This window comes from Oncorhynchus kisutch, unplaced genomic scaffold (genome assembly GCF_002021735.2).
Source record: "Oncorhynchus kisutch isolate 150728-3 unplaced genomic scaffold, Okis_V2 Okis07a-Okis12b_hom, whole genome shotgun sequence".
Taxonomy (NCBI): Eukaryota; Metazoa; Chordata; class Actinopteri; order Salmoniformes; family Salmonidae; genus Oncorhynchus; species Oncorhynchus kisutch.
In genome coordinates this window covers 12199989-12217488 of record NW_022261984.1, presented here as the reverse complement: position 1 = coordinate 12217488, position 17500 = coordinate 12199989, and the positions used below count along the sequence as shown (strand labels likewise).

General features: G+C 46.6%; 1 protein-coding gene across 2 annotated transcripts in view; it reads right to left on the bottom strand.

Moving 5' to 3' along the window:
- LOC116360210 (CD209 antigen-like protein C) overlaps positions 1-17500 on the bottom strand; it is a 23292-nt gene that overhangs the window by 2875 nt on the left and 2917 nt on the right. For both annotated transcript variants that reach the window (XR_004206972.1, XM_031815127.1), the window contains exons 2-4: positions 5933-6034; positions 4257-4520; positions 3896-4032 (exon numbers count right to left, since the gene is read on the bottom strand). Coding sequence is in view for 1 of the 2 variants with exons in the window: in XM_031815127.1 (XP_031670987.1) it covers positions 3896-4032; positions 4257-4520; positions 5933-6034 (503 nt within the window). In the remaining variant the exon portion in view is untranslated. The remainder of the gene's footprint in view (positions 1-3895; positions 4033-4256; positions 4521-5932; positions 6035-17500) is intronic.

Sequence of the window (17500 nt, the reverse complement as noted above, 5' to 3'; positions counted from 1 at the left end):
CACCAAAAATTCTGAAGTTTTAATTCCAAACTACAACATTTTCAGACAAGATAGAACTGCCAAAGGGGGCGGTGTTGCAATCTACTGCAAAGATAGCCTGCAGAGTTCTGTCCTACTATCCAGGTCTGTACCCAAACAATTTGAACTTCTACTTTTAAAAATCCACCTCTCTAAAAACAAGTCTCTCACCGTTGCCGCCTGCTATAGACCACCCTCTGCCCCCAGCTGTGCTCTGGACACCATATGTGAACTGATTGCCCCCCATCTATCTTCAGAGTTCGTGCTGCTAAACTGGAACATGCTTAACACCCCAGCCATCCTACAATCTAAACTTGATGCCCTCAATCTCACACAAATAATCAATGAACCTACCAGGTACCTCCCCAAAACCTTAAACACGGGCACCCTCATAGATATCATCCTAACCAACTTCCCCTCTAAATACACCTCTGCTGTCTTCAACCAAGATCTCAGCGATCACTGCCTCATTGCCTGCATCCGTAATGGGTCAGCGGTCAAACGACCTCCACTCATCACTGTAAAACGCTCCCTGAAACACTTCTGCGAGCAGGCCTTTCTAATCGACCTGGCCGGGGTATCCTGGAAGGATATTGATCTCATCCCGTCAGTAGAGGATGCCTGGATATTTTTAAAAAATGCCTTCCTAACCATCTTAAATAAACATGCCCCATTCAAGAAATTTAGAACCAGGAACAGATATAGCCCTTGGTTCTCCCCAGACCTGACTGCCCTTAACCAACACAAAAACATCCTATGGCGTTCTGCATTAGCATCGAACAGCCCCCGTGATATGCAGCTGTTCAGGGAAGCTAGAAATCATTATACACAGGCAGTTAGAAAAGCCAAGGCTAGCTTTTTCAAGCAGAAATTTGCTTCCTGCAACACTAACTCAAAAAAGTTCTGGGACACTGTAAAGTCCATGGAGAATAAGAACACCTCCTCCCAGCTGCCCACTGCACTGAAGATAGGAAACACTGTCACCACTGATAAATCCACCATAATTGAGAATTTCAATAAGCATTTTTCTACGGCTGGCCATGCTTTCCACCTGGCTACTCCTACCCCGGACAACAGCACTGCACCCCCAACAGCAACTCGCCCAAGCCTTCCCCATTTCTCCTTCTCCCAAATCCATTCAGCTGATGTTCTGAAAGAGCTGCAAAATCTGGACCCCTACAAATCAGCCGGGCTAGACAATCTGGACCCTTTCTTTCTAAAATTATCTGCCGAAATTGTTGCCACCCCTATTACTAGCCTGTTCAACCTCTCTTTCGTGTCGTCTGAGATTCCCAAAGATTGGAAAGCAGCTGCGGTCATCCCCCTCTTCAAAGGGGGGGACACTCTTGACCCAAACTGCTACAGACCTATATCTATCCTACCGTGCCTTTCTAAGGTCTTCGAAAGCCAAGTCAACAAACAGATTACCGACCATTTCGAATCTCACCATACCTTCTCTGCTATGCAATCTGGTTTCAGAGCTGGTCATGGGTGCACCTCAGCCACGCTCAAGGTCCTAAACGATATCTTAACCGCCATCGATAAGAAACATTACTGTGCAGCCGTATTCATTGATCTGGCCAAGGCTTTCGACTCTGTCAATCACCATATCCTCATCGGCAGACTCGACAGCCTTGGTTTCTCAAATGATTGCCTCGCCTGGTTCACCAACTACTTCTCTGATAGAGTTCAGTGTGTCAAGTCGGAGGGTCTGCTGTCCGGACCTCTGGCAGTCTCTATGGGGGTGCCACAGGGTTCAATTCTTGGACCGACTCTCTTCTCTGTATACATCAATGAGGTCGCTCTTGCTGCTGGTGAGTCCCTGATCCACCTCTACGCAGACGACACCATTCTGTATACTTCCGGCCCTTCTTTGGACACTGTGTTAACAACCCTCCAGGCAAGCTTCAATGCCATACAACTCTCCTTCCGTGGCCTCCAATTGCTCTTAAATACAAGTAAAACTAAATGCATGCTCTTCAACCGATCGCTACCTGCACCTACCCGCCTGTCCAACATCACTACTCTGGACGGCTCTGACTTAGAATACGTGGACAACTACAAATACTTAGGTGTCTGGTTAGACTGTAAACTCTCCTTCCAGACCCATATCAAACATCTCCAATCCAAAGTTAAATCTAGAATTGGCTTCCTATTTCGCAACAAAGCATCCTTCACTCATGCTGCCAAACATACCCTTGTAAAACTGACCATCCTACCAATCCTCGACTTTGGCGATGTCATTTACAAAATAGCCTCCAATACCCTACTCAACAAATTGGATGCAGTCTATCACAGTGCAATCCGTTTTATCACCAAAGCCCCATATACTACCCACCATTGCGACCTGTACGCTCTCGTTGGCTGGCCCTCGCTTCATACTCGTCGCCAAACCCACTGGCTCCATGTCATCTACAAGACCCTGCTAGGTAAAGTCCCCCCTTATCTCAGCTCGCTGGTCACCATAGCATCTCCCACCTGTAGCACACGCTCCAGCAGGTATATCTCTCTAGTCACCCCCAAGACCAATTCTTTCTTTGGCCGCCTCTCCTTCCAGTTCTCTGCTGCCAATGACTGGAACGAACTACAAAAATCTCTGAAACTGGAAACACTTATCTCCCTCACTAGCTTTAAGCACCAACTGTCAGAGCAGCTCACAGATTACTGCACCTGTACATAGCCCACCTATAATTTAGCCCAAACAACTACCCCTTTACCAACTGTATTTAATTTTTATTTATTTATTTATTTTGCTCCTTTGCACCCCATTATTTTTTTATTTCTACTTTGCACATTCTTCCATTGCAAAACTACCATTCCAGTATTTTACTTGCTATATTGTATTTACTTTGCCATCATGGCCTTTTTTTGCCTTTACCTCCCTTCTCACCTCATTTGCTCACATTGTATATAGACTTGTTTATACTGCATTATTGACTGTATGTTTGTTTTTACTCCATGTGTAACTCTGTGTCGTTTTATCTGTCGAACTGCTTTGCTTTATCTTGGCCAGGTCGCAATTGTAAATGAGAACTTGTTCTCAACTTGCCTACCTGGTTAAATAAAGGTAAAATAAAAAAAATAAAAAAATGCATATCCCACGGTAGTTATTGGGGTCAAATTTGTCTCCACTTGTGTTAATTGGGTTGATCAGTCCTTTTTTTTCCAAATATTGGGGAAGATTCCAGAGCTGAGGATGATGTTTAATAATTTAATTGAGGATATTATCAACACCACAGGCCCTTTTGGGTTGGAGGGTTTGTATTTTGTCCTGTAGTTCATTCAATGTAATTGTTGAGTCCAGTGGGATCTGGAAGTCTTTAATAGTTGATTCTAAGATTTGTTTTTGATCATGTATGTGTTTTTGCTGTTTGTTCTTCGTTATATAGCCCAACAGATTGGAGAAGTGGTTTACTCAGACATCTACATTATGGATAGATATCTCCTTGTTTTCTTGTTTGTTCTTGTTTGTTTACTCTCTACTTGTCTCTCTCTTTCTCCCTCCCCATCTCTCTCACTTTCTTTCTCCCTCCCCATCTATCTCACTTTCTTTCTCCCTCCCCATCTCTCTCACTTTCTTTCTCCCTCCCCATCTCTCTCACTTTCTTTCTCCCTCCCCATCTCTCACTTTCTTTCTCCCTCCCCATCTCTCTCACTTTCTTTCTCCCTCCCCATCTCTCTCTCTTTCTACTTGTCTCTCTCTTTCTCACTCACTCTCTGTCTGTCTGTCTGTCTGTCTCTCTCTTTCAGTTCTGCAGACTGTTCTAGTGCCAACTCAATGATATATGTTGAAGAGGGTGGGCTTAATCTCTCTCTCTCTTCCTTACACACACACACACACACACACACACACACACACACACACACACACACACACCTGATCGTCTTCGCTCTTGATGACCACCAGGTGTGCTCCTCTATTTCTGCAGTCCTGTCTGCTCTCCTCCCAGGATTTGTACTCAGTAGAGACGTAGTAACAACTGCTACCAAGCTTCTTCCATCCTTGCGGACACACTATAAGTTGAACATTTCCTGCTTTAGTCACTTTAATACAACGATTAATTAAGTATCAAGCAAACACTCAATGAAGACAGGACACTAACTAATGGACAGTTTGGAAGTCGTAAATTTTTTCTCACAATGTTTATTTAATTAAAGTTGCATTTCCTGTTTATAAGTGGCATGTGAACAGATACAGAGACTGTCAAACAGAACAGTCATGAGACAATTTGACTCACCTTTCTCAACTAAAGATTGTTTCAGACGTTCTATCTCTTTCTGAAGCCGGTCTCTCTCTTTGATCAGGGTGTTGTCGCTAGTCTGTAACTGGTCTCCATCTTTAGTCAGGGTGTTGTAGTTTGTCTGTAGCTGGTCTCTCTCTTTGGTCAGAATGTTGAAACTGGTCTGTAGCTGGTCTCTCTCTTTGGTCAGGGTGTTGTAACTGGTCTGTAGCTGGTCCCTCTCTTCAGTCAGGGTGTTGGAACTGGTCAATTGGTTTCTCTCTGTTAAATAATATGACCAATGAACAAGGTAACAGTGGAAATGTTAATCAGACATGACCAGGGTTGGGGTCAGTTGCATTTCAATTCAAGAAGTAAACTGGAATTCTAATTGAATTTCAATTCTCTTCAATGGATTTCAATGAGGAAAATGTGGAATTGGAATTTGATGTACTTTCTGAATTGAATTGACTGGAATGTAAATGTTAATTAGACATGACCAGGGTCAGGGTCAGTTAAATGTTAATCAGACATGACCAGGGTTGGGATCAGTTAAATGTTAATTAGACATGACCAGGGTTTTGGGTCAGTTAAATGTTAATCAGACATGACCAGGGTTGGGATCAGTTAAATGTTAATCAGACATGACCAGGGTTGGGGTCAGTTAAATGTTAATCAGACATGACCAGGGTTGGGGTCAGTTAAATGTTATTCAGACATGACCAGGGTCGGGTTCAGTTAAATGTTATTCAGACATGACCAGGGTTGGGGTCAGTTAAATGTTAATCAGACATGACCAGGGTTGGGGTCAGTTAAATGTTATTCAGACATGACCAGGGTCGGGTTCAGTTAAATGTTAATCAGACATGACCAGGGTTGGGGTCAGTTAAATGTTAATCAGACATGACCAGGGTCGGGTTCAGTTAAATGTTAATCAGACATGACCAGGGTTGGTGTCAGTTAAATGTTAATCAGACATGACCAGGGTTGGGTTCAGTTAAATGTTAATCAGACATGACCAATGGGGTCAGTTAAATGTTAATCAGACATGACCAGGGTTGGGGTCAGTTAAATGTTAATCAGACATGACCAGGGTTGGGGTCAGTTAAATGTTAATCAGACATGACCAGGGTCGGGTTCAGTTAAATGTTAATCAGACATGACCAGGGTTGGGGTCAGTTAAATGTTAATCAGACATGACCAATGGGGTCAGGTTCAGTTAAATGTTAATCAGACATGACCAGGGTTGGGGTCAGTTAAATGTTAATCAGACATGACCAGGGTTGGGGTCAGTTAAATGTTAATCAGACATGACCAGGGTTGGGATCAGTTAAATGTTAATCAGACATGACCAGGGTTGGGGTCAGTTAAATGTTAATCAGACATGACCAGGGTTGGGGTCAGTTAAATGTTAATCAGACATGACCAGGGTTGGTGTCAGTTGCATTTAAATCTCAGTCAATGCAGGAAATAATATGACCAATGAACAAGGTAACAGTGGATTTCAATTCAGGAAGTAAACTGGAATTCTAATTGAATTTCAATTATCTTCAATGCTTTTCAATGAGGAAAATGTGGAATTGGAATTTGGTGTCCGTTCTGAATTGAATTGACTGGAATGTAAATGTAATTGATCCCTGGTCATTACACCACTGATGATGAAGAATGTTTGAGTGAGAACATATCAAACTCACGGTAGAGAAACAGGCCTATGATCCCAGCCAGTAGGAGAACACACAGCAGCCCCAGACACACTGCAGCAGCTCCAGAGTATCTCTTCCACCACTGACAAGACACTGAAGAACAAATCATTACCACAAGAACTTGCTCTTTATCAGAGTTGTATTTGTATGGACTTTTGTGTCAATTTTCTGTTTAAATCACTGAGGGAAATACACAAGATTGACAAGGGACAGGACACCAGAACTGAGTTCCAGAACCTCACGTGTTCTACTGCTTGACTTCCAGAACTTCTTCCAGAATATTGGCTTAAACATATTGCAGAGTTCAGGCACCCAAAATGAGTACTGAAACGTATTTTAATCCACATTTTATTTGTCACATGCTTCGTAAAAATATGCTTGTCACACCGGAATCTGTTTCACCTGTATTTGTGCTTGTCTCCGCCCCCCTCCAGGTGTAGCCCGTTGACTCCATTATCCCAAGTATATTTATACCTGCGTTCTCTGTTTGTCTTATGCCAGTTTGTTTTATTCGTCAAGCCTGTCTGTTTCTAGTTACTCTTTTCTAGTTTTCCCGGTTTTAACCGTTCCACCTGCCCTGACCCTGAGCCTACTGTCCGTTTCTGTAGCTTGTCACACCACCCTGGATTATTGACTTCTGCCTGCCCTGACCCTGAGACTGCCTGTCCCCTGTTCTAATAATACACTTTTGTATCTTCGACATTGTCTGCATCTGGGTCTTCCCTGAAAAATAATAATACAATCTGGCCATGACTCAGACCAGCTCCACAATGCTGTCTCCCTGCAAGGATGGAGGGACCCCATACCCTGGCAGAACGCCATGACCAGACGTTTGATACGTTGCTGATCACGGATTCCCCATTACTCCTGTAATGTGGCAGACTACGCAGTGGATTTTCTCACGTTGGCGGCTGAGATTGCCAAGAACCCGGAAAGCATTGTTCGACATGTTCCCAGAAAATCGAAGGAAGTAAAGGACGAGCTTGTAGCCCGGGAACTACCGACGGATCTCGACTCGCTCATCCCCTTGACCATTCGGATCAGGGCGACTACGGGAACTTAGGAAGGAAAAGTGGTTTGATTTCACTCGTCCGCCCGAGACTTCCACCTTGCCTCTGAGACCTCCCGGAAGTCCCCGAAGGCTCCACTGCCGAGAGAACCCAAAGCTAACCGAGTTCCCCCGAGAGTCTCCGAAGTCTGCCAATTCATCGCTTCCTGTGCCAATGCAACTAGGCAGCGCTAGGCTGTCCTCAGCCAAACAGCTATGCAGGTTTTACACGAAGAGTTGCCTGTATTGTGGGACTACTGGTCATTTCGTGTCCTCCTGTCCACTAAAATATCAGGCCACCGATAGGAGCGAGTACTCTAGTGGTCCATACAGAGAACTTTTCTCCTCACCTTACTCACACTCCTTTTCATGCCATCTTGCTGTCGGGGAAATAGTCGAAATCTCTCCAGGTGCTCATCAACTCAGGGGTCGATGAGAGCTTTATGGATGTTAACCTGGTGTTCGAGCTGGGCATCCCCACTCAGCACTCTCCATTTCCATGAACGTTAAGAGCACTGGACAGGGGCTCTATAGGCTGGGTCACCCACAATACCAGCCCCATCATCCTACGTGTGACAGGGAATCCCAGCAAGATGATGCAATTCCTGCTTATTAAATATTTTCAGGTTCCTGTGGTATTGGGATTCTCTTGGCTCCAGTGACACAATCCCCTTATTGACTGGTCTGCTGGTGCCAGTACTCAATGACTTTAGTCAGCGCAGCCTGCCCCGAGACATCTTCCTGGGTGATTGGAAGATGTCCGCCATTCCTGTGGAGGACCAGGACCTCCTGGAGGTGTTCAGTAGAGCCCGGGCCCCTTCACTTCCATCGCCTCAACCCTATGACTGCGAGTTGGACCTTCTCTCAGGCACAACTCCGCCCCTGGGACAACTGTACTCTCTGTCAGGTCTGGCTATCAAGGCTATGAGGACTCCCTAGTTGCAGTGTTCATCCGTCCTCCTGCCTCCCCTGCCGGAGAATGCAATGCACCGTTGCAAGGCATTGTCCTTCTTCTCCACAAAGAAGAACCCTGCGCCCATGCAATGACTACCGGGGCCTCAACAACATCACGGAAAAGAACCACTAATCAAATCAAATCAAATCAAATTTATTTATATAGCCCTTCGTACATCAGCTGATATCTCAAAGTGCTGTACAGAAACCCAGCCTAAAACCCCAAACAGCAAGCAATGCAGGTGGAGAGGCACGGTGGCTAGGAAAAACTCCCTAGAAAGGCCAATACCTAGGAAGAAACCTAGAGAGGAACCAGGCTATGTGGGGTGGCCAGTCCTCTTCTGGCTGTGCCGGGTGGAGATTATAACAGAACATGGTCAAGATGTTCAATGTTCATAAATGACCAGCATGGTCGAATAATAATAAGGCAGAACAGTTGAAACTAGAGCAGCAGCACAGTCAGGTGGAAGTTGAAACTGGAGCAGCAGCAGCATGGCCAGGTAGACTGGGGACAGCAAGGAGTCATCATGTCAGGTAGTCCTGGGGCATGGTCCTAGGGCTCAGGTCAGTTGAAACTGGAACAGCAGCATGGCCAGGTGGACTGGGGACAGCAAGGAGTCATCATGTCAGGTAGTCCTGGGGCATGGTCCTAGGGCTCAGGTCCTCCGAGAGAGAGAAAGAAAGAGAGAAGGAGAGAATTAGAGAACGCACACTTAGATTCACACAGGACACCGAATAGGACAGGAGAAGTACTCCAGATATAACAAACTGACCCCAGCCCCCCGACACATAAACTACTGCAGCATAAATACTGGAGGCTGAGACAGGAGGGGTCAGGAGACACTGTGGCCCCATCCGAGGACACCCCCGGACAGGGCCAAACAGGAAGGATATAACCCCACCCACTTTGCCAAAGCACAGCCCCCACACCACTAGAGGGATATCTTCAACCACCAACTTACCATCCTGAGACAAGGCTGAGTATAGCCCACAAAGATCTCCGCCACGGCACAACCCAAGGGGGGGGGGGGCGCCAACCCAGACAGGATGACCACAACAGTGAATCAACCCACTCAGGTGACGCACCCCCTCCAGGGACAGCATGAGAGAGCCCCAGCAAGCCAGTGACTCAGCCCCTGTAATAGGGTTAGAGGCAGAGAATCCCAGTGGAAAGAGGGGAACCGGCCAGGCAGAGACAGCAAGGGCGGTTCGTTGCTCCAGAGCCTTTCCGTTCACCTTCCCACTCCTGGGCCAGACTACACTCAATCATATGACCCACTGAAGAGATGAGTCTTCAGTAAAGACTTAAAGGTTGAGACCGAGTTTGCGTCTCTGACATGGGTAGGCAGACCGTTCCATAAAAATGGAGCTCTATAGGAGAAAGCCCTGCCTCCAGCTGTTTGCTTAGAAATTCTAGGGACAATTAGGAGGCCTGCGTCTTGTGACCGTAGCGTACGTATAGGTATGTACGGCAGGACCAAATCAGAGAGATAGGTAGGAGCAAGCCCATGTAATGCTTTGTAGGTTAGCAGTAAAACCTTGAAATCAGCCCTTGCTTTGACAGGAAGCCAGTGTAGAGAGGCTAGCACTGGAGTAATATGATCAAATTTTTTGGTTCTAGTCAGGATTCTAGCAGCCGTATTTAGCACTAACTGAAGTTTATTTAGTGCTTTATCCGGGTAGCCGGAAAATAGAGCATTGCAGTAGTCTAACCACTACCCACTACCACTCATCTCCTCAACCTTCAAACCGCTCCAGGGGGCCACTGTGTTCTCCAAGCTGGACCTACGGAATGCCTACCACCTGGTGTGGATAGGGGAAGGAGATGAGTAGAAGACTGTCTTCAAAACAGCCAGTGGTCACTATGAGTATCTGGTCATGCCATTTGGCCTTACCAACGCCTCTGCTGTGTTCCAGGCTCCGGTAAATTATGTTCTCCGCGTTGAACCGGTTTGTCTTCGTATATGTCGACGACATCCTAATTTTCTCCCGCTCAGCCCAAGAGAACGTGCTCCATGTCTGTCAGGTCCTCCAACGCTTCCTGGAGAACCAGCTTGTTCTGAAAGCAGAGAAGTGCGAATTCCATCACTCCACCATCCCCATCCAGGGTTACATCATCGTAACCCTGGATTGTGTACAGATGGATCCCGGGAAGGTGAGAGCGGTGGTGCATTGGCCCATGCCTATGTCCAGAGTGCAACTTTAGCGTTTCCTGGAATTCGCCAACGTCTATTGCTGCTTTATCCGGGGTTACAGCACCCTGGCTTCCACCCTGTCTGTACGCACCTCTCCCAAGGTTCTGTTCGCATGGTCCCCAGCTGCTGACTGGGACGTTCCCGAGATCTCAAGCACCGTTTCACCTCACCACCCATCTTGGTTCATCCCGTCCCACCAGTTCTTTGTGGAGGACGCTGCTTCGGATGTCGGGTGGGGGCTGTCATGTACCAGCGTTATGCCCTGGACCTCAAGTTGTGCTGCCTTCTCCCATTGCCTCAACGCAACGGAGAGGAACTACAATGTGGGGAATCATGAGCTTCTCGCAGTGAAGATGGCATTGGAGGAGTGGAGACACTGGCTGAGCGGAACATCCGTTCATTGTGTGGACAAACCACAAGAGCCTGGAATACCTCTGCACCGCCAAGCGTCTCAATTCCAGGCAAGCCCTGATTTTCATTCGGTTCAACAACTCCTTCTCATACCGACAGGATCCAGGATGTTAAGTCGTAAGCCGGATGCGCTGTCACACTGCTATAGCCCTGCGGCTACACCAAGGTTTTCCAAAGCCACCCACTTCATTCCTCTCCCCAAGCTACCCTCTGCCAAAGAGATGGCACAGCTCATGGTGCAGCACATCTTCCAGATCCATGGAATCCCAGTGGACATGGTCTACAACCGGGGTCCTCAGTTCTCGCCCCGGTTCTGGAAGGCATTCTGCACACTAATTGGGTTGTCGGCCAGCCTGTCCTCCGATGCCACCCCCAGTCCAACGGCCAGTTGGAGCAAGCCAACCAAGACCTGGAGACGACTCTTTGCTGCCTGGTCTCAGCCAACCCCACCACCTGGAGTCAGCAGCTAGTCTGGGTCGAATATGTCCGCTGCACCCTTCCTTGCTCTGCCACGTGTCTCTCACCCTTTGAGTGTTCCCTGGGTTATCAGCCCCCGCTCTTTACGGAGCAAGAGGAAAAGGTTGGCGTACCCTCGGCCCAAATGTTTGTTCGCCGCTGTCGTGGCACCTGGAAGAGAGTCCGGTCGGCTCGTCTCAATACCACCTCCAGGTATCGACAACAAACGGGTCGCCACCGATGCAAATGAATTACATACAATGTGATTTTCTGGATTTTTGTTTTAGATTCCATCTCTCACAGTTGAAGTGTACCTATGATAACAATTACAGACCTCTACATGCTTTGTAAGTAGGAAAACCTGCAAAATCAGCATCAGTATCAAATACTTGTTCTCCCCACTGTATGTGAGAATGTTGTCCATTGACTACAGATCAGCGTAGTACCCACCATAATACCAACGAAGCTCATGACTAAGCTAAGGACTTTTGGACTAAACACCTCCCTCTGCAACTGGATCTTGGACTTCCTGACGGGCCCCACCCCCAGGTGGTAAGAGTAGGCAACAAAACGTCTGCCACGCTGATCCTCAGCACTGGGGCCCCTCAGGGGTGTGTACTTAGTCCCCTCCTGTATTCCCTGTTCACACACGACTGCATGGCCAAACATGACTCCAATGCCATCATTACGTTTGCTGACGACACAACATTGGTAGGCCTGATCACCGAAAACCATGAGATGGCCTATAGGGAGGAGGTCAGAGAACTGCCGGTGTGGTGGCAGGACAACAACCTCTCCCTCAATGTGAGCAAAACAAAGGAGCTGATCGTGGACTACAGGAAAAGGCGAGCCGAACAGGCCCACATTAACATCGATGAGGCTGTAGTGGAGCGGGTCGAGAGTTTCAAGTTCCTTGCTGTCCAGATCATGATGACTCCTTGCTGTCCCCAGTCCACCTGACCGTGCTGCTGCTCCAGTTTCAACTGTTCTGCCTTATTATTATACGACCATGCTGGTCATTTATGAACATTTGAACATCTTGGCCATGTTCTGTTATAATCTCCACCCGGCACAGCCAGAAGAGGACTGGCCACCCCACATAGCCTGGTTCCTCTCTAGGTTTCTTCCTAGGTTTTGGCCTTTCTAGGGAGTTTTTCCTAGCCACCGTGCTTCTACACCTGCATTGCTTGCTGTTTGGGGTTTTAGGCTGGGTTTCTGTACAGCACTTTGAGATATCAGCTGATGTACGAAGGGCTATATAAATAAATTTGATTTGATTTGAGATCACCAACGAACTATCATGGTGACCTACTTCCGGCGCCGACAGAGATGGCCGCCTCGCTTCACGTTCCTAGGAAACTATGCAGTATTTAGTTTTTTTACGTGTTATTTCTTACATTGGTACCCCAGGTCATCTTAGGTTTCATTACATACAGTCGAGAAGAACTACTGAATATAAGAGCAGCGTCAGCTCAAAATCAGTATGCCCAGGAATGACTTTCGCGAAGCAGATCCTGTGTTCTGCCTTCCAACCAGGACAACATAATGGATCCCAGCCTGCGACCCAAAACAACGACGTCGTAAAAGAGGCAAACGAAGTGGTCTTCTGGTCAGGCTCCGGAGACGGGCACATCGTGCACCGCTCCCGAGCATACTACTCGCCAATGTCCAGTCTCTTGACAACAAGGTTGATGAAATCCGAGCAAGGGTAGCATTCCAGAGAGACATAAGAGACTAACTTTCTTTGCTTCACGGAGACATGGCTCACTCGAGAGATGCTAACAGAGTCGGTACAGCCAGCTGGTTTCTTCCACGCATCACGCCGACAGAAACAAGCATCTTTCTGGTAAGAAGAGGGGCGGGGGTATGCCTTATAATTAACGAGACGTGGTGTGATCACAACAACATACAGGAACTCAAGTCCTTCTGTTCACCTGACTTAGAATTCCTCACAATCAAATGTCGACCGGATTATCTACCGAGGGAATTCTCTTCGATTATAATCACAGCCGTATATATTCCCCCCCAAGCAGACACATCGATGGCCCTGAACAAACTTTATTTGACTCTTTGCAAACTGGAAACCACATATGCTGAGGCTGCATTCATTGTAGCTGGGGATTTTAACAAGGCTAATCTGAAAACAAGACTCCCTAAATTGTATCAGCATATCGAGTGCGCAACCAGGGCTGGTAAGACCTTGGATCATTGCTATTCTAACTTCTGCGACGCATATAAGGCCCTCCCCCGCCCTCCTTTCGGAAAAGCTGACCATGACTCCATTTTGTTGCTTCCAGCCTACAGCCAGAAACTTAAACAAGAAGCTCCCGCGCTCAGGTCTGTTCAACGCTGGTCCGACCGATCTGATTCCACGCTTCAAGAGAAAATATATAACTTTCTGGAGTCTCTGACAATGCACATAACATTGTCAGAGACTCCAGAAAGTTATATATTTTCTCTGCAACCACACGGGTACAGGAAGCAGGAAGCTTAAGACCAAAAGGCTCCTCAACAGCTTCTACCCCGTAAAGCTGCTGAACAATTCATAAATTTGCCAATTTACATTGACCCCCCCCCGCACTTCCCCCTCCCTTTTGTGCACTGCCGCTAGTCGCTGTTTGTTAGTTACCTAGTCACTTCGCCCCCACCTACATGTACATATTACCTCAACTAACCTGTACCCCTGAACATTGACTCTGTACCAGTACACCTCTGTACCGTAACACCCTGTATATTACCTCCACATTGACTCTGTACCGGTACCCCCTGTATATAACCTCCACATTGACTCTGTACCGTAATACCCTGTATATAGCCTCCACATTGACTCTGTACCGTAATACCCTGTATATAACCTCCACATTGACTCTGTACCGTAATACCCTGTATATAACCTGCACATTGACTCGGTACCGTAATACCCTGTATATAGCCTCCACATTGACTCTGTACCTGTACCCCCTGTACATAGCCTCCACATTGACTCTGTACCGGTACCCCCTGTATATAGCCTCCACATTGACTCTGTACCGGTACCCCCTGTATATAGCATCCACATTGACTCTGTACCGTAATACCCTGTATATAGCCTCCACATTGACTCTGTACCGGTACCCCCTGTATATAGCCTCCACATTGACTCAGTACCGGTACCCCCTGTATATAGCCTCCACATTGACTCTGTACCGGTACCCCCTGTATATAGCCTCCAAATTGAATCTGTACCGGTACCCCCTGTACATAGCCTCCACATTGACTCGGTACCGTAATACCCTGTATATAGCCTCCACATTGACTCTGTACCGGTACCCCCTGTACATAGCCTCCACATTGACTCTGTACCGTAATACTCTGTATATAGCCTCCACATTGACTCTGTACCGTAATACCCTGTATATAGCCTCCACATTGACTCAGTACCGGTACCCCCTGTATATAGCCTCCACATTGACTCTGTACCGGTACCCCCTGTACATCGCCTCCACATTGACTCTGTACCATAATACCCTGTATATAGCCTCCACATTGACTCTGTACCGTAATACCCTGTATATAGTCTCCACATTGACTCTGTACCGGTACCCCCTGTATATAGCCTCCAAATTGACTCTGTACCGGTACCCCCTGTATATAGCCTCCACATTGACTCTGTACCGTAATACCCTGTATATAGCCTCCACATTGACTCTGTGCCGGTACCCCCTGTATATAGCCTCCACATTGACTCATAACGGTACCCCCTGTATATAGCCTCCACATTGACTCTGTACCGTAATACCCTGTATATAGCCTCCACATTGACTCTGTACCGTAATACCCTGTATATAGCCTCCACATTGACTATGTACCGTAATACCCTGTATATAGCCTCCACATTGACTCAGTACCGGTACCCCCTGTATATAACCTCCACATTGACTCTGTACTGGTACCCCCTATATATGGCCCCCACATTGACTCTGTACCGTAATACCCTGTATATAGCCTCCACATTGACTCTGTACCGTAATACCCTGTATATAGCCTCCACATTGACTCTGTACCGTAATACTCTGTATATAGCCTCCACATTGACTCTGTACCGTAATACCCTGTATATAGCCTCCACATTGACTCAGTACCGGTACCCCCTGTATATAGCCTCCACATTGACTCTGTACCGGTACCCCCTGTACATAGCCTCCACATTGACTCTGTACCGTAATACCCTGTATATAGCCTCCACATTGACTCTGTACCGTAATACCCTGTATATAGCCTCCACATTGACTCAGTACCGGTACCCCCTGTATATAGCCTCCACATTGACTCATAACGGTACCCCCTGTATATAACCTCCACATTGACTCTGTACTGGTACCCCCTATATATGGCCCCCACATTGACTCTGTACCGTAATACACTGTATATAGCCCCCACATTGACTCTGTACCGTAATAACCTGTATATAACCTCCACATCTACAAGACCCTGCTAGGTAAAGTCCCCCCTTATCTCAGCTCGCTGGTCACCATAGCATCTCCCACCTGTAGCACACGCTCCAGCAGGTATATCTCTCTAGTCACCCCCAAGACCAATTCTTTCTTTGGCCGCCTCTCCTTCCAGTTCTCTGCTGCCAATGACTGGAACGAACTACAAAAATCTCTGAAACTGGAAACACTTATCTCCCTCACTAGCTTTAAGCACCAACTGTCAGAGCAGCTCACAGATTACTGCACCTGTACATAGCCCACCTAAAATTTAGCCCAAACAACTACCTCTTTCCCAACTGTATTTAATTTTTATTTATTTATTTATTTTGCTCCTTTGCACCCCATTATTTTTTTATTTCTACTTTGCACATTCTTCCATTGCAAAACTACCATTCCAGTATTTTACTTGCTATATTGTATTTACTTTGCCATCATGGCCTTTTTTTGCCTTTACCTCCCTTCTCACCTCATTTGCTCACATTGTATATAGACTTGTTTATACTGCATTATTGACTGTATGTTTGTTTTTACTCCATGTGTAACTCTGTGTCGTTTTATCTGTCGAACTGCTTTGCTTTATCTTGGCCAGGTCGCAATTGTAAATGAGAACTTGTTCTCAACTTGCCTACCTGGTTAAATAAAGGTAAAATAAAAAAATAAAAAACATTGACTCTGTACTGGTACCCCCTGTATATAGCCTCCACATTGACTCTGTACCGGTACCCCCTGTATATAACCTCCACATTGACTCTGTACCGTAATACCCTGTATATAGCCTCCACATTGACTCTGTACCGTAATACCCTGTATATAACCTCCACATTGACTCTGTACCGTAATACCCTGTATATAACCTCCACATTGACTCGGTACCGTAATACCCTGTATATAGCCTCCACATTGACTCTGTACCGGTACACCCTGTACATAGCCTCCACATTTACTCGGTACCGTAATACCCTGTATATAGCCTCCACATTGACTCTGTACCGGTACCCCCTGTACATCGCCTCCACATTGACTCTGTACCGTAATACCCTGTATATAGCCTCCACATTGACTCTGTACCGTAATACCCTGTATATAGCCTCCACATTGACTATGTACCGTAATACCCTGTATATAGCCTCCACATTGACTCAGTACCGGTACCCCCTGTATATAACCTCCACATTGACTCTGTACTGGTACCCCCTATATATGGCCCCCACATTGACTCTGTACCGTAATACCCTGTATATAGCCTCCACATTGACTCTGTACCGTAATACCCTGTATATAGCCTCCACATTGACTCTGTACCGTAATACCCTGTATATAACCTCCACATTGACTCTGTACCGTAATACCCTGTATATAGCCTCCACATTGACTCTGTACCGGTACACCCTGTACATAGCCTCCACATTTACTCGGTACCGTAATACCCTGTATATAGCCTCCACATTGACTCTGTACCGGTACCCCCTGTACATAGCCTCCACATTGACTCCACATTGACTCTGTACCGTAATACCCTGTATATAGCCTCCACATTGACTCTGTACCGTAATACTCTGTATATAGCCTCCACATTGACTCTGTACCGTAATACCCTGTATATAGCCTCCACATTGACTCAGTACCGGTACCCCCTGTATATAGCCTCCACATTGACTCTGTACCGGTACCCCCTGTACATAGCCTCCACATTGACTCTGTACCGTAATACCCTGTATATAGCCTCCACATTGACTCTGTACCGTAATACCCTGTATATAGCCTCCACATTGACTCTGTACCGTAATACCCTGTATATAGCCTCCACATTGACTCTGTACCGTAATACCCTGTATATAGCCTCCACATTGACTCAGTACCGGTACCCCCTGTATATAACCTCCACATTGACTCTGTACTGGTGCCCCCTATATATGGCCCCCACATTGACTCTGTACCGTAATACCCTGTATATACCCTCCACATTGACTCTGTACCGTAATACCCTGTATATAGTCTCCACATTGACTCTGTACCGGTACAC